General features: G+C 42.8%; 1 protein-coding gene across 1 annotated transcript; it reads left to right on the top strand.

Annotated features, from left to right (window-relative positions):
* On the top strand, positions 1-27,209 carry syt11a (synaptotagmin XIa). The gene is made up of 5 exons (XM_064983585.1): positions 1-357; positions 16,859-17,595; positions 18,567-18,794; positions 22,067-22,187; positions 22,357-27,209. Exons 1-5 carry the CDS (start codon positions 324-326, stop codon positions 22,665-22,667), a joined length of 1,431 nt encoding a protein of 476 aa, XP_064839657.1. The 5' UTR covers positions 1-323; the 3' UTR covers positions 22,668-27,209.
* Positions 27,210-27,824: the final 615 nt, after the last annotated feature.

The following is a 27,824-nucleotide window of genomic DNA, read 5'->3' as shown; positions in this document are numbered from 1 at the left end:
AGATTCTCCCCTAGACTCCCCGTTATCAGGGGGGGGGCAACTCTGGTTGTAGTAGTCGCGCTCAGCAGCCGCACCCGAGCTCGAAACTGGAGTGGGAAGAAGCAAGCGCAAATGCCATCCCGAGCGCATCTTTGAGAAGCGACAGGATCAAAACAATAATTTCGGACTGTGAAAAATACCACGGTCAAACATCGTCTCATCTGACCTTAAGAAAAAGCGGAGGGACAAGAGCATTCATGGAAATAAAATAGAAACCTGCGAGTTTTAATTGTTTTCTTTTAATCTTTTTTTTCTGACAACAACACAGCCATTTCAACCCCAAAATGACAGAGATAACCAATTTAAGACCAGCATATGGTAAGACATATTTTTTCTCATAATAATTAACGAAAAACAGCTGTATTTAGGCTACTTATTGGATGCCAGCCAACTGTTTTAGGCTAGCCGAAGAAAAATGAGTGTTTCTCAGGTTCTCCTCAGATTCTAAATGGTGTCATGTTGGCCTAGAAAGGCTGAAAGACGCCAGGTGCTAAATGTGTTGTTTATTCTCTACACATTTACTTTAATTATCTCCCCCAAAGCCTAGTTTTGTTTTGTATATTCAATTAATTTGATGTTTGAAATTAAATGGCACACGTCTATTTAATATTTCATAAAACACGGTTTATCTCCTAGAATGGATGTTATTCTGATGATTAGAAAGCTTTGAGCCAACAACTGGAATACATTTAAAATATATATATATAAAGTTGTTGAGAACACAGGCCAGCGAAGGCCTTGACTCTGCGTCAACAAATTCTAATAATTTTAAAACGGAGAATAGGCCTAATGTTTAATTTGTTTAATTTGTTGGGATTAGAAATAGGCATGTATATGAAAATGTGTGGTCATGCGTGCATTAGTTCCCGGCAGTCACCAATACTGCTTCGTCAGATTTTGGCTTGAAGGGGGAATATTGGCAGAGAAATGGACTGAATAAAAATGTGCCTTTTGACATTATGTAAAAACAAATAAAGTTGATTTCTAGTACATATTTATTGTGCGGTACGTATTTATTGTTATGGGTGAGACCTGTTTAGCCTGCTCCTACTGCGCTCATGCTTTCTCCAGCCTTCTCTAATGGCGTTGACTGCGCATGTGGGTTAGAAAGGATGATGACGTTATGTCTATTCTTGAGGCTTGGCATCAACCATGCCCGACTGCTCGCTCTTCTATTGTTTCAATGAACATCTACCCGAATTCCTGAACTGGACCCGTTGTCCATAGCCTAACAGAACATTTGGGCGGGGTGGGTGGTCTCACATCTCCCCAAAAACCTCACTCGCTGGGCAATCAATTCGAGTGCTCATTGTAATCTAGTTATGTAACCGTGGGACTGTCGGAAGCATTGATGGATGTTTTGCCAATAGTGCATCACGTATCACTGTCAGAGTTAAAACACCGGCTATGGGGCTTAGCCTTGTGCAGAATATGTTGTTATTTAGAGAATGACTGGAGAATGAGTGGACAAAAATTGAAAAAAACACTGGCTACACCCAGTCACACACATATATTTAGCCTACTGTATAAACATATGGTTTACACCTACAATTACTCAGCAATCAATTACGCAATATACAGCAACCAGTGTAGACAACTAATGGGACATATCACATTGACAAAAGCAGTAAGAAACAGTCTAATTCTCCTCCCCTCTGACCTGCACAAAGTCCCCGAAAAATAAATGAGCTCCTGAGAAGATTATTATGTTCTTTGTCTGCAGTGGATGGGTGAGGCCCTAATGTGTGTTTGTTTGGGTCAGGAGTGTTAGAGCAGCTCCTCGGTGAGAGGGCGTGGGGAGTCTAATTACACCAACAAAAGCACTCTATGTTCTATCATCTCTTCATTACCAATTTATATGCATTGTTAAATTCATGTTACCATAATTCCTCTCCTTAACAGATAGCTATCGCCCAGGGCGACGTGCATGGTTTTGCTTTGATTCAGGACTTTCCTTCAGAGTTGAGGCCAGTGCCAAAGCTGGAGGGAACAGCTGCAGTTTACCCCACCTGAGGGCTCACACTGCTGAGCTGAGCCGAGCCAAAACAAGCTGTACTGAGCTGGCCTGGTTGTTGCTGTAACTGTTCTGGAAAGGACAATGTGAAAATGAAATACGATGTGAATGTGATGACCCCTTCTGCTTTACTTCCGTATCCAGTCCCATACTGTTTTGAATGGGCTTCAAGATCACATCATCAAATTCATGAAAACATGGCCATATATATTATATATAACATACAAAAGTTGAAAAACAATGCTGTGGCGGTGTTCACTTTCATCAGCGTATACCCGAGCGAGCACAGTATGGTTTGGTTCGCCGTGATATAGTTTGAAAACGATATTGGAGTGTGAAACTGTGTTCCATTGGACCCCACTCTATTCTTAACCATCACTACACACCATCACTTGTTATCCAAGGCATGCATGTGGACAGAGGGGATAGTTGGGATGACGGTGGGTGTGTGGGTTGGCAGTCTTTGATGCAAAAGAGGGCAGATATTTTAAGATCCCCAGCCTGCAATGCCATCTTGGATCCAAAACCATGGCGTAGGAGTTACCTGAAGGACTGGCAGGGAGAAAGACTTGTTGAGTCAGGAAGTAGCCGAATAGGAGCTATTTGAGGGATAGTCTGCACCTAAGACAGAGAGCTATGGTGAGAAATAAGTTTGAAATGATTGAATAACATGTATGTGTAAATTGATTTTGCAATGCTCACGCGCGCAGTGTGTCCGGTGTGGTTTGCGTGTAAGAGTTGTATTTGATGAGAACAGCATAGGTGCTAGCACAGAACCTTGTGGAACACCATACTTAATATTGGAATAATCAAAGTGAGTGTCCTTTTAGGATTTAAACCAGACGAGATTGTCTACGACTGACCAACTCGGTTTCTTAGTGTATTTAGTCTCTTCACAGTTCCTAGTGTCCGTTTTTGTAGTTTGAATCTTCTGTACATAATCCTTCTTAGCCGATCAGTTGACTTTTGACCTTTGTTGCTTTTAGCCTATCGATATTGACCTTTGTTGCTTATAGACACTTCTGGATGTTGTTCCGGATTTCTTCGAGAACAAGTTCTAATTTACAACTGCGACCTGGCCAAGATAAAGCAAAGCAGTTCAACACATACAAAAACACAGAGTTACACATGGAAGAAACAAACATACAGTCAATAATACAGTAGGAAAAAGTCTATATACAGTGTGTGCAAATGAGGTAAGATAAGGGAGGTAAGGCAATAAGTAGGTCATGGTGGCGAAGTAATTAAATATACAAATGAAACACTGGAGTGACAGATGTGCAGATGATGAATGTGCAAGTAGAGATACTGGGGTGCAAAGGAGCAAGCTAAATAAATAAATAACAGTATGGGGATGAGGTAGTTGGATGTGCTATGTACATATTGCCTAGAGTGTGCAAAGCTGTCATCAAGGCAAAGGGTGGCTATTTGAAGAATCTCAAATATAAAATATATCTAGATTTGTTTAACACTTTTTTGGTTACTACATGATTCCATATGTGTTATTTCATAGTTTTGATGTCTTCACTATTATTCTACAATGTAGAAAATAGTAAAAATTAAGAAAAACCCTTGAATGAGTAGGTGTTCTAAAACTTTTGACCCGTAAGTATATGTATTTGATGAGGACATTACACAGTCATAACATAAGCAATGTAAAACACCTTTTATATGTCTTATGAAGATGGTATAAGTCACTTTAAAGGTTTTCCTTGTTTAGTACCCTTATGTTATTGACTTTATCTCTTCAGGGCTACATCTCTTACTGAGGCAGTCTAGCCTGGATGAAGGGGTGAGCCGACACACAGTCCTACCTCTCCCCTCCCTCCAGCTCTCCCCGTTCCTTCTCTCTGCAGTGTCTCTCTGCAGTGTGTCCGGCATAGCCGCAGTGGCAGTGCCGAACAGAGCTTGTGATTTAATGCCATAGTGACTGGTGTCAGAGTGACAAGCCTCTTTCTGTCCCAGTGGTGAAATACAGCACACTCCACCTCGGGACAAGGTGTCTGTCTGTGTCACTCATATTCACAGAGATTTCAGGATGAAGAAACACACACAGAGAAAGCTAACGTTGTGTGAAAGGGGGTTTAGCTAGTCTATTAGCTCAGTCCTGTGAGAAGCTGAGCAGCAGTGGTTTACCCCAGCGTGTTGATGGCGGTAGGGGAGATGGACATTTACAGATGTGTTTTGTCTGTGTGCCATATGTTGTACATGTAAGAGGGAAACGGGTGTGTTTACGAGAACATTTCTATAAGTTTTGGGGTTATTTGAAGAATACTTGAGACACACAACTCTTTGGAGTGGAGTTACTTAGGAAGGTATTATTTCCTCGCACCTTGACATCACCTTTCCTGAAGTTAGTGGTCAATCCTGGTTGGTTTGGCACCGAAAGGGTAGGAAGCATGAGTTTTTACTCACCAATGTAACAACACAGTGTGGTCAAAGACTTAGTAACTTAGTTGCAGTCATGATCTGGTTACCTATAAGTTCAAACATAGTTATGTTTTGGGGTTATTACATATTTATTATTTCCAGATAACTTCTAAACTATTCACAATGCACTATTTCTCGCAATGCACTATTTCTCATATGGAGGATCTACTCTGCAACCGAGTTTGTATGCTAGCTCTGTAGGAAGCTCGAGCTGGCAAACGTCGACCACACATCATGCTTCTCACATACTTTGTGGCTGTGTTATCTAGTGAGAACCTGTTGGCACGGCAGGCTCTAGTGCTTGCCATGGGCTTAAAATGAAAGAATATCATACCTACTTGCTTTAATTGTGTAGTACCACATCTGTTCTCCTTGTTGTTTTGTCAACTTTTGCCATGTTCGCTATGAAATAGGCTACATGAGTTTTGTAACTTTTTCCACCTTGGCTTAGTGCTAGCACGCTAGTTGACAGACATCTAGAATCTATCTATTTTGGATTTCTGCCCGGTGAAGCACTTGCCTCCCCCTCGCTTTGGTAGCTAACTCAGCCTGCACTCTTTTAAATGTTTTACCATCGGATGGGCCCCAACCTTCAATCTGTAAGTCTCTGCTCTCTCTTTGCTTTTAATCTGCAGTTATTTTTTAGTTGTGTTGTATTCGTTTCTTTTCTAGCTGGTCTCCAGAAGTTGGATTCTTGCTTACTGACTATAACTGTGGTGGTTGGCTAGGCTGGCTAAGCTAATAGCTAGTTGGCTAAATAGCTAACACTGGCTGGCTAGCTTGCTGGCTAAAATAACTGCATATACAGTAGCTAATATTATGGCGTTATGTATTTCCTAAACGTTGGTTTACTTTAATGTAGCTGTAAGCTAGCTGTTGATAGCAACTGACTGACTCATTCAGTGCTAACGTAAGCAGGGTAGTATGGCTAACATGAGCTGACTAGTTGGCTAGCAATTTTGCAAGTTGTTGCAACAATAAATTCAAAAAGTATTTGCTTGTAAGTTGGCTGAAAATGTTGTTGATACCAGTAGTCATGGCGATTTTCATTAATTTGAAGTTATAGATTTGACGTTATTTCTGTTGTAGTTTACATTATAGGGATCAGGCTGGCTTACCTGTTCCTCTATATTACATCACACCATGGAAAACCTTTTCCCGACTGGACTTCGCCGATACTTCGGAATTCTAATCGGTTTTATGTAATAACGCCAACAATAGAAAAGGGAGGTCACTTTGCATTGGGACATTTGATGCATATACTAATGCAAAATCCCAATGTTACATGTGGTTACGTTGTTGCTACCTGCCCATTCATTTAGTGGTTAGAATGAGTGAATTCAGAGTATGGAGTGCTGGTTATATTTACTACTCTTCTGGTAGTCTAAGCCCAGATGTCACACTTTATCCTTAATAACACACTCCTCATTTCCTCCTTTCCTCCTCTCTTCGGTAACTGCACAACACTCCTCTCTCCATCATAAACTCGTCCTCCTCTTCCTGCCCTACCGTCACACTCCTCTGTGTTCCTGTACTCCTCCACGGTCCCACACTTCCCCATTCTCCTCCTCGCGTATGAATCAGACAATTAGAATCATTGCTCGTGATTAACAATTTACTGCAGTCTATTAATCATGGATGCCCCCTGCTTGTGCACACACACATTCTCTCTCTCTCTCTCTCTCTCTCTCACACACACACACACACACACACACACACACACACACACACACACACACACACACACACACACACACACACACACACACACACGCGCGCTTGTTCTTTCAAGCATTGTGCTCCTTTTGATACTGTTGGTTTTATTAGTAAGTCCTGGATTTCGACCTTTTCTTCAGTATTGCTATTGAGGTTTGAACGGTTTATTTCATTTAGACCTTGACGTTATGGGTAATGTCAGTCTCTCGCTGGGGGAACGCCTCTAGGCAACAAGAGCTGCTCAGCTGGGCTTTAAAGACCCTCCAAAAAAGTGACATCATCTGATTCTCAAGCCCCACTGAGGTCGCAATGATCAATGGAGTAGAGGGGGTCGAGTCTTTGTCTAGAGAGGGATAGTGGGTGTGGGTAGCTAGACACTATGGAGATACAGTGAGTGGAAGAGAGAGATGACAAAATAGAGTAGGAAAAGGCAGAACATTTCCTTGGTGGATCAGGAGAAAGAGAGATGGGAAGCAGAATTGGATGCCAGTAACTGTTTTGAATGCCAATACAAAAAAATATTCAAAATGGTTTAGCCGCCTGCTGTTCTGAATTCCCATGGCCCGCAGGGAAGTCACTCTTCAGAAATGTCCCAACCAGTCTGTTTGTCTGGCACGCTTGCTCTCGACTCTCAGTCTGGGACCTAGCTATGCATCCTTTGTCTCACTGTTTGTCTCTCTGTTAGCAGCTAATGTCACCACTCATTCGTACCCCATTTCCTCACTCTCTCTCTTCCTTTCACCATTTCCTCTCCTCTTTCTCTCCTGACGATCCATCTCTCTCTCTTGTCTTCCTGCTACCTTTTGATTTATTTTCTCTTTAACCCCTTTTTTTCTCCTCCCCAATATCGTGGTGTCCGGTTGGTAGTTACAGTCTTGTCTAATCGCTGCAACTCCCGTGCGGACTCAGGAGAGGCGAAGGTCAAGAGTCATGCGTCCTCCGAAACACAACCCAACCAAGCCGCACTGCTTCTTGACACAATGCCCACTTAAGCCGGAAGCCAGCCGCACCAATGTGTCGGAGGAAACAGCTGCGACAGAGTCTGGACTCGAACCCAGGATCTCTAGTGGCACAACTAGCACTGTGATGCAGTGTCTTAGACCACTGCACCACTCGGGAAGCCCCTACCTTTGATTTCTAACACACTTCCTGTCCTCAAGTAACCATGTTTGCAACTTTCCTTTTCTGGCCATTTTGGTTTTTCCAAAAGCTCTTAAAAGCCTCCTGTCTGTCACACAACTGGACAAGTTCCTGCTGACCCAATTTTGGCCTCCTGCACTGTTGCTAAGCCCCTCCAACTGACTTCACTGCTGGATATGAATATTGACTGCTAACACACAGATAAATCCCTGCACATGCAGCTTACTGGTGGCCCAGGATGTGGCTGACTGCAGGCTCAAGCATCTGGGGTCATCCAGTCAAGAACTGGCCTGGTCAAACCAGGCTTAATGTTGCACTCACTATTGCTTCCAATCGTGAAGGCTGTGTTCAGTCTGGTTTTACCAGGTTACTAGTTCCCGCCAAGGTGCATGAAGGTTAATGAAGGCAGCTATTGCCGAAACCTGTTTTTTATATATATAGAAAGCAAGAGGACTTATAATTGTACTTCCATTTTCCTCCAAGAGAAAATCTCGTGCAGAATTATTGTAGTCGATAGCTGGGGCCTCTGTCATCTTTGTTTTATAACAGAGGTAGGTAACTTTAAGCACATGTGACTATGCATAGTTATTCCTGACCACTGAGGTTGGTTTGGGCTTCAGTCACAGATTTTAACTGTAGAAGGTGGCTTATCAGAATGCAGATGTGAATCTGATTATGTTTAAGTCAAATATTATATCTGTTTGGGCTTCTTGTGGTCAATTTGCAGTCTATAAATTATTTGTAATTATGTTCCGACCCCCCGAACATCAACTCCAGAAATAAAATTGGCCAGCGGCTGAATCTAGTTGATGATCCCTGGTTTACACTAAAACCGACAAGTAACTTCCATGAAATTTCCCATGACAACGGCATGCATAATTCAGGGTATTTATTTATTTAGTTTTTTTATGCATCTGCATCAGTGGCTTTTTGTGAATGCTGTATGTGGGTGTGTTTTTAGGAATGTTTGTAAATGCATGAACACTCAGTATGCTAAGTGTTTATAGTGTAGTTCCTATACTTATTATCCATGATGCTGTGGAGTTTTACATAGAGCTCACAGGAGACAAGGAGAAACTCTCCAAAGCTCTTGAGGCCTCATTATAGCTGTGATCAGTGCAGCTGTACAGCATTGTCTGTCAACCACACACATGCATGCATGCACACGCACAGACACGCATACACCCACTTCTGCTGCCATGTCTGCCAAAAACATCTCTCAGCCTCTCTCTTTACACAGAAACTTTCTCAGAATAGGCCCCCCTTCTCCCCTTCTTCCCCCCCCCTCCCCCCTCTCCCCCTCTGGTGGTTGCTGGCGTCTGGTTAAGGGCTGCTTGTGTGGAGATGGTGGAACACACATCCTGTTCTCATCCGCTCTGGGGTTCCTGGGCAAACTCTGAATTCCAATCAGCTCCATCTGACCAGCTCGATGGGAGAGGGGCCCCGCGGTTGCCGGGGCGACCCATGACACGGGCCACCTAGAGAGAGAGAGAGAGAGAGAGAGAGAGAGAGAGATGGATAGAAGTGAGGGAAATGGAGATGAGTGTTATGCAAGAGAGAGACGAGAGTGGAGCAAATACTAAATAAAAACCAAGTTTCCATGGTGGTAAACATACAACACAAAAGTAACAATACAGACATACAGTGGCAAGAAAAGGTATGTGAACCCTTTGGAATTACCTGGATTTCTGCATAAATTTGACAACAATAGACAAACTCTGTGTGCTTAAACTATTAGCACACAAATTATTGTATTTCTCTTGTCTATATTGAGTACATCATTTAAACATTCACAGTGTAGGTTGGGGAAAGTATATGAACTCCTACTGTAGGCTAATGACTTCTGCAAAAGCTAATTGGAGTCAGGAGTCAGCTAACCTGGAGTCCAATCAATGAGACAAGAGTAGAGATTTTGGTTAGAGCTGCCCTGCCCCATATAAAACACTCACAAAATATGAGTTTGCTATTCACAAGAAGCATTGCCTGATGTGAACCATGCCTTGAACAAAAGAGATCTCAGAAGACCTAAGATGAAGAATTGTTGCCTTGCATAAAGCTGGAAAGGGTAACAAAAGTATCTCTAAAAGTCAGTCCGGTAAGACAAATTGTCTATAAATGTAGACATTTTAGCACTGTTGCTACGGGGCAGTTAACCTACTGTCCATAGGCCGTAATTGTAAATAAGAATTTGTTCTTAAAACGGACTTGCCTAGTTAAATAAACGTAAAATAAATTAAACTCTCCCTAAGAGTGGCTTCCCTGCAAAGATGACTGCAAGAGCACAGCGCAGAATGCTCAATGAGGTTAAGAAGAATCCTACTGTCGGCTAAAGACATACAGAAATCTCTGGAACATGCCAACATCTCTGTTGACGAGTCTACGATACATAACTCTAAACAAGAATGGTATTCATGGGAGGACACCACGGAAGAAGCCACTGCTGTCCAACAAAAACATTTGAAAAAGTGCACCTGGATGTTCCACAGCGCTACTGGCAAAATATTCTGTGGACAGATGAAACTGAAGTTCAGTTGTTTGGAAGGAACACACAACACTTTATGTGGAGAAAAAAAGGCACAGCACACCAACATCAAAACCTCATCCCCACTGTAAAGTATGGTGGAGGGAGCATCATGGTTTGGGGCTGCTTTGCTGCCTCAGGGCCTGGACAGCTTGCTTTCATCGACAGAAAAGTGAATTCCCAAGTTTATCAAGACATTTTCCAGGAGAAAATAAGGCTATCTGTCCACCAAATGAAGCTCAACAGAAGTTAGGTGATGCAACAGGATAACAACCTAAAAGACAGAAGTAAATCAACAACAGAATTGCTTGAACAGAAGAAAATGGAGTGGCCCAGTCAGTCCTGACCTCAACCCGATTGAGATGCTGTGGCATCCCAAGAATATTGTGGAACTGAAACAGTTTTGTAAAGAGGAGTAGTCCAAAATTCCTCCTGACCGTTGGGCAGGTCTGATCCACAACTACAGAAAACATTTGGTTGATATTATTGCTACCAAAAGAGGGTCAACCTGTTATTAAATCCAAGGGTTCACATCAGTTGAAGTCGGAAGTTCACATACACCTTAGCCAAATACATTTAAACTCAGTTTTCACAAATCCTGACATTTAATCCTAGAAAGAATTACATGTCTTAGGTCAGTTTATCAACAATTTATTTTAAGAATGTGAAATGTCAGAATAATGGTGGAGAGTGATTTATTACTTTCTTCACATTCCCAGTGGGTCAGAAGTTTACATACACTCAATTAGTATTTGGTAGCATTGCCTTTAAATTGTAGCCTTCACAAGCTTCCCACAATAAGTTGGGTGAATTTTGGCCCATTCCTCTTGACAGAGCTGGTGTAACTGAGTCAGGTTTGTAGGACTCCTTGCTCGCACACACTTTTTCAGTTCTGCCCACAATTTATTTTGTAGGATTGAGGTCAGGACTTTGTGATGGCCACTCCAATACCTTGACTTTGTTGTCCTTAAGCCATTTTGCCACAACTTTGGAAGTATGCTTGGGGTCATTGTCCATTTGGATGAGCATTTGCAACCAAGCTTTAACTTCTTGACTGGTGTCTTGAGATGTTGCTTCAAAATATCCACATAATTTTCCTACCTCATGATGCCATCTATTTTGTGAAGTGCACCAGTCCCTCCTGCAGAAAAGCACCCCCACCACATGATGCTGCCACCCCCGTGCTTCACGGTTGGGATTGTGTTCTTTGGCTTGCAAGCCTCCCCATTTTTCCTCCAAACATAACGATGGTCATTATGGCCAAACAGTTCTATTTTTGTTTCATCAGACCAGAGGACATTTCTCCAAAAAGTACGATCTTTGTCCCCATGTGCAGTTGCAAATCGTAGTCTGGCTTTTTTATGGCGGTTTTGGAGCAGTGGCGTCTTCTTTGCTGAGCGGCCTTTCAGGTTATGTCGATATAGGACTCGTTTTACTGTGGATATAGATACTTTTGTACCTGTTTCCTCCAGCATCTTCACAAGGTCCTTTGCTGTTCTTCTGGAATTGATTTGCACTTTTCGCACCAAAGTACGAAAATCTCTAGGAGACAGAAGGTGTCTCCTTCCTGAGTGGTATGACAGCTGCGTATCCCATGGTGTTTATACTTGCATATTATTGTTTGTACAGATGAACGTGGTACATTCAGGCGTTTGGAAATTGCTCCCAAGGATGAACCAGACTTGTGGAGGTCGACAATTTTTCGGAGGTCTTGGCTGATTTTTTTTTTTTTTTTTTTCCCCATGATGTCAAGCAAATAGGCACTGAGTTTGAAGGTCGGCCTTCAAATACAGCCACAGGTACACCTCCAATTACCTCAAATGATGTCAATTAGCCTATTAGAAGCTTCTAAAGCCGTGACATAATTTTCTGGACTTTTCCAAGCTGTTTAAAGGCACAGTCAACTTAGTTTATGTAAACTTTTGACCCACTGGACTTGTGATACAGTGAATTATAAGTGAAATAATCTGTCTGTTAACAATTGTTGGAAAAATTACTTGTGTCATGCACACAGTAGATGTCCTAAACGCCAAAACTATAGTTTGTTAACAAGAAATTTGTGGAGTGGTTGAAAAACGAGTTTTAATGACTCCAACCTAAGTGTATGTGAACTTCCGACTTCAACTGTACTTTTTTCACCTTGCACTGTGAATGTTTACACCGTGTGTTCAATAAAGACACGAGATATTCTAATTGTTTGTGTGTTATTAGTTTAAGCAGACTGTATTGGTATATTGTTGTGACTTAGATGAAGATCAGATCAAATGTTATGACCAATTTATGCAGAAATCCAGGTAATTCTAAAGGCTTCACATACTTTTTTTATTCCCACTGTAGTTTAAACATTGGCAACAAGACAGAAAACCCACTACTTACTCAAAGATAGGCAATGTGCCTCTGTCAATCAGTCCCTTAGAAAATGTGACCATGAAACTGTTACAGTAGCGAGTGCAAACATTTTCAGACTTGTTTTGTTGTTGTACTGGTCCCCCATGGGAATTGTTTCCACAACCTTGGTATTGCAAGCACTATGCTCTACCAACTGAACCACACGGGACCAATAAGATATTGCTCTCACTCAGGTTAGTCTTTGGACTCATTACAACACTGACTACAGTGTGTGTGCATGTTTGTGACTACAGGGTTGGTGAAGAGGCGGTTTCTCTCAGGTTACTCAGAGATTGAGTCAGTACTGAAGAGATTGTAAGCAAGACTTGCCTGAGCCAGAACAACACAAATTATTGCCCCATTCTAATAGATGAGAAACAGGTTTTTAGATTATTTTTTAAAAGTTCAAAACAGTAATACCTTATTTACATATGTATTCAGACCCTTTGCTATGAGACTCTGAATTTAGCTCTGATGCATCCTGTTTCCATTGATCATCGTTGAAATATTTCTACAACCTGATTGGAGTCCACCTGTGGTAAATTCAATTGATTTGACATGATTTGGAAAGGCACACACCTATCTATATAAGGTCCCACAGTTAACAGTGCATGTCAGAACAAAATCCAAGCCATGAGGTCGAAGTAATTGTCCGTAGAGCTCCGAGACAGGATTGTGTCGAGGCACAGATCTGGGGAAGGGTGCCAACAACTTTCTGCGGCATTGAAGGTTCCCAAGAACACAGTGGCCTCCTTAAATGGAAGAAGTTTGGAACCACCAAGACTCTCCCTAGAGCTGGCTGCCTGACCAAACTTAGCAATCAGGTGGGAGAAGGGCCTTGGTCAAGGAGGTCACTCTGATAGGGCTCCAGAGTTCCTCTGTGGAGATGGGAGAACCTTCCAGAAGGACAACAATCTCTGCAGCACTCTGCTAATCAGGCCTTTATGGTAGAGTGGCCAGATGGAAGCCACTCCTATGTAAAAGTAGCATGGCAACCTGCTTGGAGTTTGCCAAAAGGCACCGAAAGAACACTTGGACCACGTGAAACAAGATTCTCTGGTCTGATGAAATGAAGACTGAACTCTTTGGCCTGAATGCTAAGCATCACGTCTGGAGGAAACCTGGCGCCATCCCTACGGTGAAGCATGGTGGCAGCATCATGCTGTGGGGATGTTTTTCAGTGGCATGGACTGGGAGACTAGTCTGGATCAAGGGAAAGATGAACTAGGCAAAGTACAGAGAGATCTTTGATGAAAACCTGCTCCAGAGTGCTCAGGACCTCAGAATGAGGTGATGGTTCCCCTTCCAACAGGACAACAACCCTAAGCACACAGCCAAGATAACGCAGGAGTGGCTTCGGTACAAATCTCTGAATGTCCTTGAGTGGCCCAGCCAGAGCCCGGACTTGATCCTCTTGAGAGACCTGAAAACAGCTGTGCAGCAATGCTCTCCATCCAACGTGACAGCGCTTGAGAGGATCTACAGAGAAGAACGGGAGAAACTCCCCAAGTAAATCAAATTTTATTTGTCACATACACATGGTTAGCAGATGTTAATGTGAGTGTAGCGAAGTGCTTGTGCTTCTAGTTCCGACAGTGGAGTAATATCTAACAAGTAATCTAAAAATCCCCAACAACTACCTAATACACACATCTAAAGGAGTGAATGAGAATATGTACATGTAAGTATATGGATGAGCGATGGCCGAGCGGCATAGGCAAGGTACAATAGATACATAAAATACAGTGTCCTTTGACAGCTTTTTGGTCTTGGCCATAGTGGAGTTTGGAGTGTGTTTGAGGTTGTGGACAGGTGTCTTTTATACTGATAAGTTCAAACAGGTGCCATTAATACAGGTAATGAGTGGAGGACAGGGGAGCCTCTTAAAGAACAAGTTACAGGTCTGTGAGTGCCAGAAATCTTGCTTGTTTGTAGGTGACCAAATACTTATTTTCCACCATAATTTGCAAAAACATTCATTAAAAATCCTACAATGTGATTTTCTGGATTTTTTTTTTCTCTCATTTTGTCTGTCATAGTTGAAGTGTACCTATGATGAATATTACAGGCCTCTGTCATCTTTTTAAGTGGGAGAACTTGCACAATTGGTGGCTGACTAAATACTTTTTTGACCCACTGTACATGTGATATGAGTAATGTAAGATATGTAAACATTATAAATAAAATACAGTATTTACATGTGATATGAGTAATGCAAGATATGTAAACATGAATAAAGTGGCATTATTTAGAGTGCCATTGTATAAAGTGACTAGTGACCCATTTAGGGGCCAGTTATTGGGTCTCAATGTAGGCAGCAGCCTCTCTGAGTTAGTGATTGCTGTTTATCAGTCTGATGGTCTTGAGATAGATGTTTTTCAGTCACCTCGGTCCCAGGCTTTGATGCACCTGTACCTGTAAATACCTGTCTGCCAAACTTGTAGCGTCACAGCTAATCGCTGCCAAAGGTGCTTCAACAAAGTACTGAGTAAAGGGTCTGAATGCTTATGTAAATGTCACATTTCAGTTTTTAATTTTTAATAAATTAGCAAAAAATTCAAAAAAACTGTTTTGTGCTTTGTCATTATGGGGTATTGCGTGTCGATTGATGAGGGGAAACAATGATTTAATCCATTTTCGAATCAGGCTGTAACGTAACAAAATGTGGAAAAGGTGAAGAGGTCTGAACACTTTTCGAATGCGATGTACTTCTACGACAATGAGTGTTTTCAAGTTTGTCACCTAGTCTACAAACACCAATATTGAACAGTAAAGAGTGCTCTGTACTGTACATCCTAGAGATCAGCATACTTTTTTTCTCTCCATGCAATGATTTTATTTTTATTAGGCTACACAAACAAACGAAACAGCTGATATAGTTTTATACAACAATGTCATTTTCCCAACAGAGGCAATGTAAAATGACTGGTAGCAGCAAGCCAAGTGCAGAATTACTTTTTCATATCAAATTATACTGAACATGGCCACAGTAATGGAAGACTTTATTCAGATTTGTTCCTATTATAATACCTTGTAGTGCTTAATAGTCGACACAGTGAAGCGTTCCCTGACTGCTTTCAGTGTCTATATCAACATCAATCCAACTATATTTCTATTACACATTTCCAGTGACTCACAATACACAATGCTATGCACTGTTAATTTAATAATTTGACCCTTTTAAATTCACTGATTGTGTTGATAACTAGCAAAACATAATGCACCGCTTATGTTAATCTACTATGGATAACATAGAAATGCCATAGAATAGTTTTCCTTTATTCAGAATACCAAATATTCCATCACATGTGTTTGTTGATATTATTTATCCATCTCTTAAAAATTATATTTTCAGAAAAGGTCTCCCTCTCCCTGTGTCCTTAGCCTCACCTTTCTCCTCACATCCATAGCCACACCTCAGAACTAGTCAGCACTTTATTTCGCACCACTATTTAAGGTATGGCAACTGCTCGGCCTCTGACCTCAAGGAGCTCCAGAGGGTAATGCATTTACGGCCCAGTACATCACTGGGACCAAGCTTCCTGCCATCCAGGACCTATACACCAGGCGGTGTCAGAGGAAGGTCCTAAAAATGTACTCCAGCCACCCTAGTCATTGACTGTTCTCTCTGCTACAGCACGGCAAGTGGTACGGAGCTCCAAGTCTAGGTCCAAAAGGCTTCTTGCTAAGAATAACAGCTTCTACCCCCAAGCCATAAGACTTCTGGACAGCTAATCAAATGGCTACCCGGACCATTTGCATAGTCACTACCTCTACCTACATGTACATATTACGTCAATTACCTTGACTAAACAGTACCCCCACACATTCACTTGTTACTGGTACCCCCTCTATATAGCCTCTTTATTGTTATTTTATTGTTGCTCTTTTATTTGTTTATTTGGTTTATATAGTAAATATTTTCTTAAGTCTTATTTTTCTTAAAACTGCATTGTTGGTTAAGGGCTTGTAGGTAAGCATTTCACGGTAAGGTCTACCTGTTGTATTCGGCGCATGTGCCAAGTAAAATTTGATTTGATTTTGAATACCGGTTAAACGTGTACTGTCATAAGGTTGCCAGCCCAAGCTTGGATCCAGGCTGGTGCCACAGCTGTCAGTCACTTTTTAAACTGGGTCACATGCTTAGTCCAAATGTAGGTCAGTGATGTTGTGTGTTTTCCTAAACGTTCCGGGTAGAACATGGTGTAGAACGTACTGTAATCCTTCTGCCATGGCTTATACTAACTTCAACTTCATCATCTGACTGACTGTATGGGGCAAGGCCCCACGAAACATGAACAGGGGGAAAAAAATGTAAATACTCTGATCAAGTCCATTCATTTTACAAGGTTTAACCAGGTTTTTTCCTGCTTTTCGGGACACATAATTTTGACAGCTATTCATCTTCTCACTTTAGGCAGGGAATTATGCTTTTTGATGGAATACAACCTTCTGTTTCATTATGTGTTTTCATACCGCACGTGTTCTTCCTTTGTTAATAAGGCTTTCAACCCAGTTGATATTGAAGGAATGAAGTGAATAACGGTGGAAAGGAAATAAGATTTCCCTGCTCTCTCCTTGTCCCTTATTCCCCTCCTCGTCCCTCTCAGAGGTGTCCCCGGTGCTGGCGGGCTTCCTGGGCGCCGGGGTCCTGGTGGTCTCGGTCACGGTGGCCGTCTTCCTCTGGACCTGCTGCCAGCGTCGCTACCGCCAGATGACGGGCAGCTACAAGCTCCAATCGGGGCCCTGCGACCCGGCCGTCGACCCGCCCTACAAGTTCATCCACATGCTCAAGGGAATCAGCATCTACCCGGAGACACTCAGTAACAAGAAGATCGTCCGCGTGGGTCGACGCCCGGGCTCCTCGCGAAATGGCGGTGGATCCGGCGTTGAGTGGGGTCGTAATGGCGAGCGAGGAAGAGGTGGAGGGGGAGGAAGGGTGATGCTGGTGGACGCTGACCCAGAAACGGGCCTGCTCAACGGCTCCACCCACCTGCAGATGAGCCACCTGCTGCCTCCTGCTGGACAGCCCAGGCTAGAGCGGGCGCTGCCCATCCGAGCCGACTACTGCTACCTGGAGAGCAGCTCCGGAGGTAACAGCAGTAGCAGTAGCTGTGATGCCAGCAAGACAGCCTCGCCCTTTACTCCGTGCCAGGGGGAGGGCACCACCACGCCACACACTGCCCTAGGCACCCTCAGCCTGTCCGTGGACTACAACTTCCCCAAGAAGGCGCTGGTGGTGACCATTGTTGGCGCCCAGGGTCTGCCGGCCGTGGACGAGCAGGCGGGTAGCTCGGACCCCTACGTGAAGATGACCATACTGCCAGAAAAGAAGCATCGGGTCAAGGTGAGTCTGGTTCCTTTGGAGGTTTCTTCCTACCTACAGGGTTAATCCTTGATTCGCTTTGTTGTGTTTAGGGTTTAGGTATTTGGGGTTGCAGTCCCAATTAGCTTAATACTTTTATTATTGAATTATTTGAATTTTCATTATTACAGGATTAGATCAAAATAAGAACATTTTTTAAAACATCTTTTAAGTATGCAAACATGATTGGGGCCCTGGGCAAGAAAAGTTTGAAGACCCCTGCATTATCCCTCACATTTTGTATTGTAAAAGAGTTGTGTCACTGTAACTGTTTAACTGTTACTGTATGTGTAACTGTTTAACTGTTACTGTACGTGTAACTGTTACTGTAAGTGTAACTGTTTAACTGTTACTGTAAGTGTAACTGTTTAACTGTTTCTGTACGTGTAACTGTTTAACTGTTACTGTAAGTGTAACTGTTTAACTGTTTCTGTACGTGTAACTGTTTAACTGTTACTGTAAGTGTAACTGTTTAACTGTTTCTGTACGTGTAACTGTTTAACTGTTACTGTACGTGTAACTGTTTAACTGTTACTGTAAGTGTAACTGTTTAACTGTTACTGTAAGTGTAACTGTTTAACTGTTACTGTACGTGTAACTGTACTGTACGTGTAACGGTTGAAGTGTTACTGTAAGTGTAACTGTTTAACTGTTACTGTACGTGTAACTGTTACTGTACGTGTAACGGTTGAAGTGTTACTGTAAGTGTAACTGTTTAACTGTTTAACTGTTACTGTACATGTAACTGTTTAACTGTTACTGTGCGTGTAAATGTTACTGTGCGTGTAACGGTTTAAGTGTTACTGTAAGTGTAACGGTTTAAATGTTACTGTAAGTGTGACTGTTTAACTGTTACTGTAAGTGTGACTGTTTAACTGTTACTGTAAGTGTGACTGTTTAAGTGCTATTGTCACAATAGCAACCAGACTGAAATATGACCAATTGCTCTGCAGACCCGTGTCCTGAGGAAGACCTTGGAGCCAGTGTTTGACGAGACGTTTACGTTCTACGGCGTGGCCTACAGCACACTGCCCGACCTCACACTGCACTTCCTGGTGCTCAGCTTTGACCGCTTCGCCCGTGATGATGTCATCGGGGAGGCGGCAGTGCCTCTGGCCGGGCTGGACCCCAGCACAGGACGAGTTCACATCACCCAACAGATCAGCAAGAGACACATCCAGGTGAGGAAAGGGAAGGATGGAGGGAGGAGACAAGGAATTACTTGTATTTATTACTTTTTTATTTAAACATGTTATTAAGAACATTCTCTTTTACAATAATGACAAAAGACACATCCTGGTTAGAGAATGGGAATTAGGAATGGAGAGAAGGAGGAGGAGGGAGAGAGAGGAGAAACCGGATGAAAGTGAGAAAGGCATTTTCTTTTATTGAGAGGAATACAGGGAGGATAGATGATGAAAAAGACTAGAATGAGGGCCAGAATGAAAAGAAGGGAGACAAAAAGGGGAAAGAGGATGAAAGGGAGGGAGGGAGGGAATGGGGTGTGGTAAAAGAGGGCAATTCATAGAGAGATGAGTAGACAGAATTTGAGGATAGAGGGAGGAGTTGGAGTGGTAAGGAGGGAGAGAAGGATAGAGAGAGAGGATGGACAAGTGGAACAGTTGATGGGCTTTTATGGCCTGCAACACTAGAGATGAAGAGGGGGAGGGATAATGAGAGAGACGGGGAAGAAAGAGAGAAAGGTTGGCAGAAATGCGATACATTTGCAAAATGAGGGAGGGAGAGAGGTAGAGAGAGAGGGGAGAGAGAGGAGGGAGAGCGAAAGGGTAGGGAGAGAGAGAGAGAGAGAGAGAGGGGAGGGAGGGAGGGAGAAAGAGAGGAGATGAGAGGGGATGGAGAGAGAGAGGGCAGGGGAGAGAGAGGGGTGGTATAGACAGAGCAGAAAGATGGAGACGAGTGGGAGGGCAATGGAGAGAGAAAGAGAAATAGAGGGGGTAGGCTACTCCCATTGACAAGAAAGAGCCCCACACATAGCACAGAGAGGGAGAGACCGAGAGAGAGAGACCTCCGCACAACACAATCTGCACTGAGAAAAAGATTACAGAGAAACCTAAATGCATACCACACACACACACACACACACACACACACACACACACACACACACACACACACACACACACACACACACACACACACACACACACACACACACACACACACACACAGACAGAGAGAGAGAGAGAGGCTCATTCAGCAGACACAACCTGTTTCTTTTAAACTCTTCGAAGACAGCAGCAGAAACACACACACATGCACAGTCATGCCCACACGACACGTGTAAACACATTACATGCATAAGTATCATTCCCAGTGCCAATGTAAGCCTGTCAAGCGAGGCAGTACAGAGTACAGATATGTATACACACATGCATAATATCTTCCTCCATATACACATACACCCACGCCAACATTCTCAATTTCATCTCCATGCAGTCACACTATTTCACACCCCTCTCTCTCTCTCTCTGACTCCTATAGAGATTTATCAGTACATAGTTCTACCATTTCCTCTCTCTTTCCCTTTCTCTCCCTCTCTTTCCCTTTCTCACTGTCTCTCATCTTCCTCTCTGTTATCTGTCTCTTTCTACCCCCTCTCTCCCTCTCCTTCCATCTCTCTCTTTCTCTCCTCATCTCTTTACTCCTTCGTTCAGAAGAGGGCCTTAAATTGAATTCCCTCCCATTTCACTGCAGCCTGAAGCGGTTTAGAGACGGGAGGGAATCGATCTTCCAGTGGGGAGAGAGAAGGAACAAGACATAAATAGAGGGAGAGGAAGATTAGTTTGAGTAAATGAAAAAGAGAGACTTGGGTATCTGCTCATGAAGACGAGAAGGAGTGCGATGCCACTGAACTAATGAAGAGGGGGAAAAAAGACAAGAGTACATGAGAAAGAGAGAGATGGATGATACAGTAGTAGGGGACGAATTAGAGAGAGAAGGGCATCATTGGACGGAGAGAAAGCGAGATGGCGCTGCGATAAAAAGGAGTGTGGCTGGACCATAAGTCCAGAGGAGACATCCATGAAACTTTTATCGGGGGGGACTTAAGTGGAGGGGGGATGCTTAAATTATTGAAGTGGGGAGCAGTAAAGACGTCACACTCATTACGACAGCGGAAGCTCACACACTTAGCAGTTGTTTAAAAAAAAGAGTCATTACCCGTTTCGAACATAAAAAGGTATATTTTGAGCATTGTGATTCTCCACCATTTTACAGGAGCACTAAAACACATCAAAACTCCCGTTCAGCCCAAGGCGTCCAAAATGTCACATTGGTTTATATGGCAGCACTATTAGCTCCTAGCGCTGTTAGGACTTCTCTCTCAGCCCGTCTTGACTAATGAGGCCATAGGAGACTTAAAGAAATAAACCAAGCGCAAACTGAGTTTATGGTATGTCCATTCATATAATAAAAAGAAATGCTTGAAAGTATGACAAATGTACCATTTGCGTTGTACTTTAGAGAAATATTTTTGAAAGATTAAATTGTCAGGGAACTAAGCAACACTAAAAATGGTGGGTCATTTTCTGCATTTCACTCCGCAGTGAGTCTATGGCATGTTCATTTATATACTCAAAAGGTGCTTTTAAGTGTGAAATGTACCATTTACTACATGAGTACTTCAGATTATAGTCAAAAGGAGTACAGTGTTAGAGAACTGTAGAGTATTGTTGTGTACCGACTGTAGTGGTTTCAGACTATTTTTATAGACTAGTCTTTCTTAGAGCAGAGTTCCCCTAGTGGGGATTCTAAATGAGATGTGGCGTTAAGTCCTGCTCGTTAATGAAAAAGCTACAGATGCACTGGACTAGAGACAATTAGGAGGCTATCTATTTACGTCATACTTTGCATGCAGATCCCAGTGCAGATGGTAGCGGATTTGCACACGCACGCATGGCAAGACACACACGCGCGCGTACGTCCCGGCCCGGGTAATTCTCTAGTTCTCCTTTTTTAAGTTCAAGCTCAGCCTTGGGCCGCCTCCCACAGTGCGTTGCCATAGTGACACCTAGGTGTAGTATACGAATTCACGAGAAAGAGAGTGAGGTCAAGAGTAAAACGGAGAGCGAGATGAACAGAAAGACAGGGGAAGCCGTAGGTCTACATACTGTATATTACTTTTACGGAAATTATCTATGGTGTATAAATTGTGTGGAAGTGGGTTATGGATGTATAATGTCTGCCCTATTTGTGTGCAAGGCAGGTTTTGTGTGTATGAGTGTACTGTATGCGTACTTTGTGTGTGCATGTGTGTGTTCTAAGTAGGTGTTCTCCCTGCACTGTGTGTGTATCTACATTCTAACCCTGCGTTCTTTCTGCAGTGTGTGTGTATCTGCGTTCTCTCTGCAGTGTGTGTGTATCTACATTCTAACCCTGCGTTCTCTCTGCAGTGTGTGTGTATCTACATTCTAACCCTGCGTTCTCTCTGCAGTGTGTGAGCCGTGGGGAGCTGCTGGTGTCTTTGTCCTACCAGCCTGTCACTCACAGGCTCAATGTGGTGGTGCTGAAGGCCAAACACCTGCCCAGGATGGACATCACTGGCCTGTCAGGCAGTAAGTACTACACACACACACACACACACACACACACACACACACACACACACACACACACACACACACACACACACACACACACACACACACACACACACACACACACACACACACACACACACACACACACACCTCACCCCCTTTCCCCTCTATCCATCCCTCACAGACCCCTATGTGAAGGTGAACGTGTTCTACAGCCACAAGCGCATCGCCAAGAAGAAGACACACGTGAAGAAGTGCACACTCAACCCCGTTTTCAACGAGTCATTCATCTACGACGTGCCCGCCGAGCTGCTGGCCGACGTCTCCGTGGAGTTCCTGGTGGTCGACTTCGACCGTACCACCAAGAACGAGGTGGTGGGCCGCCTGGTGCTGGGTGGCCAGAGCCTTATGCCCACTGGGGTCACCCACTGGAGAGAGGTCTGCGACAACCCCCGCCGGCAGATTGCCAAGTGGCACACCCTGGGCGAATATTAGGACAGCTCAGAAAAATCTCCCCAAAATTTTGAAAATCGTGCAATTTCTCAGAGTGGGTATTCTGTTGAAAAACCACCACCACCACTACTATTTCAATCCTATTCTCTTAGAAAAATAAATAAAAGAATGAAATAGAACCCTTCATGTCTGAAATAAAGAGACCCAACCAGACCACCATAACCCCACCCAGCATGGACTTGTAAGGTAGGACCACTCTCTTCTATGAAAAATTACCGCAACCATTGAGGCGACCACCGTGGCTGAAAAGAAATCTGACCAGACTTTTAGGAATCACTGACGACAAAAGACTTGATTGAGTATTTCAAAATCTAGATCTGAATATAGGAAGACATATTCAAATGTATACACAAATATATAGCCTACACATTCGAGACTGTCAGCGATATCCATGTGGTCCTACCGGTTGGGTGGGGGTGTAAAGGGGATGTGGTTAATCCAATCAGAGTTCACGTCAGAGAGCGTCACAACCTCCCGCCCTCGTTCTCCAGCCCCTGTCACCCATAGGTATAAACATTCAATTGCTTGCTTGAACAAGTTAAATATAAAACACACCTGGGAAGGAGTGTGGCCACAGAATACAGTATGCAAGACTTTCTCTTAACCTAGTGTACCAATTCCTCTTTAAACCAGGAAGTATCTTCTGGTACTGCACAAAACTGGGAGGGTTTATGTTAATTAGAGGGTGTGGTTAATTTATATTGAGACGGGGCTGTTTTTTAAAGTAGGGGCGTTTTTTTATTTTTAAACAGCAGTGGTAATATTAGACGTGTGGTCAATTTATGGGGCAGGATAGAGTACTATATTACAATGTTGTCGGGATAACACTGATATCGCTAAGTGTTTTAAGTTATGGGCAGGTAAGGCTAGAGGGATGTCTTGATCTTATCTCCCACCACGTTTATGTTTCTTAATTTCAATGTGGACCATATATGTTTCATCAGTAAGCTCACATGTAGCAACAATACCCATGAAACTCAATAGTCAAACTGCGTGAGTCAGAGCTTTTTCATGCACAGTGTAAAATGAGTTCAAATGAGTTCAAGCCACCTTTCCTATCCTATATTAGCGAGGCAGAGACGAAATGGGGAATTTCATTTTGTGGGGCAGATTCATACCAACGCTGGCATAACAATCGAACATTATTCACCTGCCGTTCACGTACATGTTGGAAAACCTGCATTCAGTATATAACAATGTGTCTATGATAAGTCAATCAATCAATCTAATGTATTTATAAGGCCCTTCTTACATCAGCTGATGTTACAAAGTGCTGTACAGAAACCCAGCCTAAAACCCCAAACAGCAAGCAATGCAGGTGTAGAAGCACGATAAGTGCATTGTGGATGGAAAATCACTCTGCTACACTTAACCCTCCCTCAGTAGCACACAACCTCAGTGGATTGGGTCGATCCCGTTAGAGTAAATTGATGATTTCTGGTTTTACTTTGTGACTCCTGTTGCTCTCCCTATCATTTCATTGGTGCATTTATTTTTTTAGACCTGACGTGATTGGTCGAGGCGAGGCTGTAGCCATGTGGCACGGGAAGCTATAATTGGACGGATCTCAGTGTACCCGAAAGCCGTTGTTACAGTACACCCGTTGTCATGGCAACCACATGAGCCGAAGGCCATGAAATGATCTGTAACTTTGTGTCTGTCTATCACCAATTTTACCAGAGAGAGCTTTGTCGTTCATATGCTGTTCCACGGGGGCCATTTGGCCCTGTATATACTTGCATGTCAGTGCTTTGCTCCTGTCAATTTATTAGAATACACCATTTATAGTCCCGTCATTGGTAACGGCTCAGTCGATCCTTGTTTGAGCTCACCGTCTTTTTGAAATACATTTTGTGTGGGGTGAGTTTGTGTAAGAATGCAAATGTTCATCTCCTGCAATGTCTCATCCACTGAATTCAAAAAAGGCTTCAAAGTGTCAGCTCGGGTTCTGGTGCCCTCCCTTCTCCCCGAGCTCTTGCTCTCTGTTTATCACCGCTGTTGCTCCACAGCACGGTCCCCATTGTGTCAGAGGATTTTTTGGAACTATGATAGTCAATAGCGATCAAGCTGTCACTGCACACTGTCTCTTTGCTGTGTCTATACACTGCATCTCACTGTAGGTGTACACTGCTAACCACTTAGCTTGAATGTTGCATATCCCTACCCTCACACACAGGTAAACATTGTACACATTCAGCTTCACCGGCCTCTGAGGTGCTCAAACTGAGTCCTTGTAAACTAGCTGCAATGGTAGCTTGGGTTTGAGCTAACTTGAGCTAGCAAATAAATGACCATAAATGTCTATTATTACATGTTATTTGCGTGGTGTTGTCACTCAACAAGCTTCTTTGGTTAATGCTTGGCATATCACAGTTTTATGTAGATACCATTGATAGCGGTTTTGGCACTCGTAAGTGTTGTGTCCTTTCCTATGAAAGTCATCACATTCCACATGGAATTGAGAGTAGGCAGTATGCACATCTGGGCTGCGCACTGAACATTTTGTATATCTGATCGCACTTTGAAAAGCCCAAAGCAACCTTTTTTGCTTTTATCACTGGTTGATTTGATCAAACTTTTTTTTGTTGCTCTCTTTTGATACTTTTGAAAACAAATATCTATTTGTAGTTATTGTAATATAAGAGGCTAATATCCTGGGCAGTTCAAGTCCTTTGTCCTATAGTTTTCCCTCACAGCCATGAGATATTGAAAATTTGTTCAATTACATTCACAGTATCTTCAGTTTCCATCGAAACTATACATCAAGGCAACTTGTTGAAACAAAATGTAATTGTCGTTAATTAAGAAGCACTGTCTCGGAAACCCATTTCAGACTTTTGGTTTCATAATGTTTGAATAATTAGAACAGCACTTAAAAAAACACACACAATAGCCGCACAGGTTTCGATAACCGAGAGACATTTTTCAAACTGTAGTCTTTCCAATTCAGAGAAAGGTCCTCTGACTATCCTTTTGTCTTTGTCTCTGTAGGAGGCTTCCAGTCTGGGGCATGATTTAATTATATGGATATAAGTGCACTTTGGAGTGAGGTAAAATTGCATTAGCCCGAACACCATAACCCCACCTAGTCTTGGCTTGGGCAAAGATGTGCTGGGCAGTAGACTGGAAATGTGTTTTTGTATTTACCATATGGGGCCCTGAAGGTAGGCTACAAATGCCCAAGTTTGTAGTGTGAGCACAGGCTCAAAGCATCTCTGTCAGAGTCTCACCACGGAAAGGCCAATGGGTTGTAGTCCACCGTTTGGCCAACTTTGCCCAGGAGATTCTAACATGGTGGCTGAGGAATAGTGTGACGTCATCTTTATTCATTGCTCTGTCCTCGCTGGAGTGGTGTTCAGGCTCCTAACTGTAGCTGCGCTAATAAGGGTTGCGTTCAATATTTTAAAAAGTGTTAAAGTGGAACATTTTTGGAGGGTGAAAGGAGAATGATGACAGCATCTTAGCATTGTTCTGTGGGAAAGGATGGCTGTCAATGTGTCTGTTGATAAGGACACAAGTGTTTCGTTTTGTTTTGTCTCACGTGTCTGTGCATGACAGATAATTACTTGGCTAGCAACATTGTGAGTTCTCTTCATGACAGGAAGGTTTAGTGGATATCAAATCAAGGTGTATCATAATTGCTAGCTAACATATTTTAGAAAACAAACCGTGTACATTCTCCCGTTTCTGTATCTTTGACAGATTTTCTAGTTTCCTATTTCTATGTTCTCACTGTTTCTTTCTGACTTTACTTTGAGATTCTGGGGTTGTGTATGTTACAGGTGCCTGTGATCGATATTCAACAGTTTCTTCTTCCTATGAGCATTTCCTTTTGTAAATAGCACAGAAAGCACTCTGCAAAGATCAGCAACGATGTCCCATATCACGGAATAATCCAAACCAAAATTAGATGCTCTGGCTTTGTTACCCTCTGTTTTGCTGGCCTCCCCTAAACCCATTGCTTAATCAAAGCATATTTTTTGTAGATATCAAAATGTAAATACAGTATAACCTTGTGTAAATTACAGTTTGTTCCCAGACACTATCAGGCAGATGCACTGCCGCCTGTTGTTAGCGTATGTGATTGTTCCCCCAAGAATGGCAAAGGGCTCTCCCCTCGCTGTGAATGTGTTCAATTGTTGGGGTGCCCTCCCTTTTCCTATCCCTTGGCCCTGACTGAATCCCTCTCTCTAGTCCACTCTCCTTTTCCTTCCATGACAACCCATCCCACTATTTTGCTGTTGTGTGTTGTACAGACAAATCTGAGGTGTGAATAAAAAGAGACAAAGAAATCAATGGGTTGTGAGTATCCCATTGGCTGTCATTGATTCACCGCCTCAGTCATAATTGAAGGTCAGAGTTGTATGTTGTGTGTGTGGGGAAAATGCAAAACAAGACCAGTACTCTGAAATGTGTTTAAACTGCATAATGCTATGTAGTCTATGCTAAATATATTACACTAATGCTGACTTGTTGAATTTGTTAACACAATGAATGTGCAAATAAATAAACTGATACACTATTTTTGAGTCTTTTTTTGCTTGTCCTTTTGCTAAGTCACACTTGGGCAGACACACGACTAGCTCACTGATTTCTCTCTGGATAACAGTGGCTGCTAAATGACCAAAAATGTGAATGCATACCTCTTTTTTTCCCCCCTCACAAACACAAACACAAACTCACATGACAAGATTTGGTCTTCTGTGCAGTTACAGCATGAGAATATCCAGTAGCCTATAATTGTATGGTCTAGCTAATTAAAAAGATCAAACAAAGTCACAGGGAGCACACAGCAAATAGGGACACACAGGTAACTGCCAAAATAAAAGTAAACAGCAACATAAAGTATTTTTATAGGCTGTTGGGCCACCACGAGCCAGAACTGCTTCAATGCAACTTGACATAGATTCTGAAACTTTATTAACTCCAGAAACACACCTGTGTGGAATCACCTGGTTTCAATATACTTTGTACCCCTCATTTACTCAAGTGTTTCCATTATTTTGGCAGTTACCTGTACGTGTCTCGCATACATCACCACCTATGCATGGCAGGTAGCCTAGATGTTAGAGGGAAAGTTGTTGGTTCAAGACCCAGGCCGGAACATTAAAAACATAGGAACTGAACTGGCACCTGAAG

The sequence above is a fragment of the Oncorhynchus masou genome, chromosome 13 (assembly GCF_036934945.1).
Source record: "Oncorhynchus masou masou isolate Uvic2021 chromosome 13, UVic_Omas_1.1, whole genome shotgun sequence".
NCBI lineage: Eukaryota > Metazoa > Chordata > Actinopteri > Salmoniformes > Salmonidae > Oncorhynchus > Oncorhynchus masou.
Note: the sequence above shows the minus strand (reverse complement) of the source record. Positions and strands in the feature narration are given on the sequence as shown.

Bases quoted from the DNA above. Each gene is read 5' to 3' on its own strand.
- syt11a (XM_064983585.1), top strand. From the start codon at position 324: ATGACAGAGATAACCAATTTAAGACCAGCATATG. The intron at 358-16,858 runs GTAAGACATATT...CGTCCCTCTCAG, and splicing joins CAATTTAAGACCAGCATATG to AGGTGTCCCCGGTGCTGGCG. The intron at 22,188-22,356 runs GTAAGTACTACA...CATCCCTCACAG, and splicing joins CATCACTGGCCTGTCAGGCA to ACCCCTATGTGAAGGTGAAC.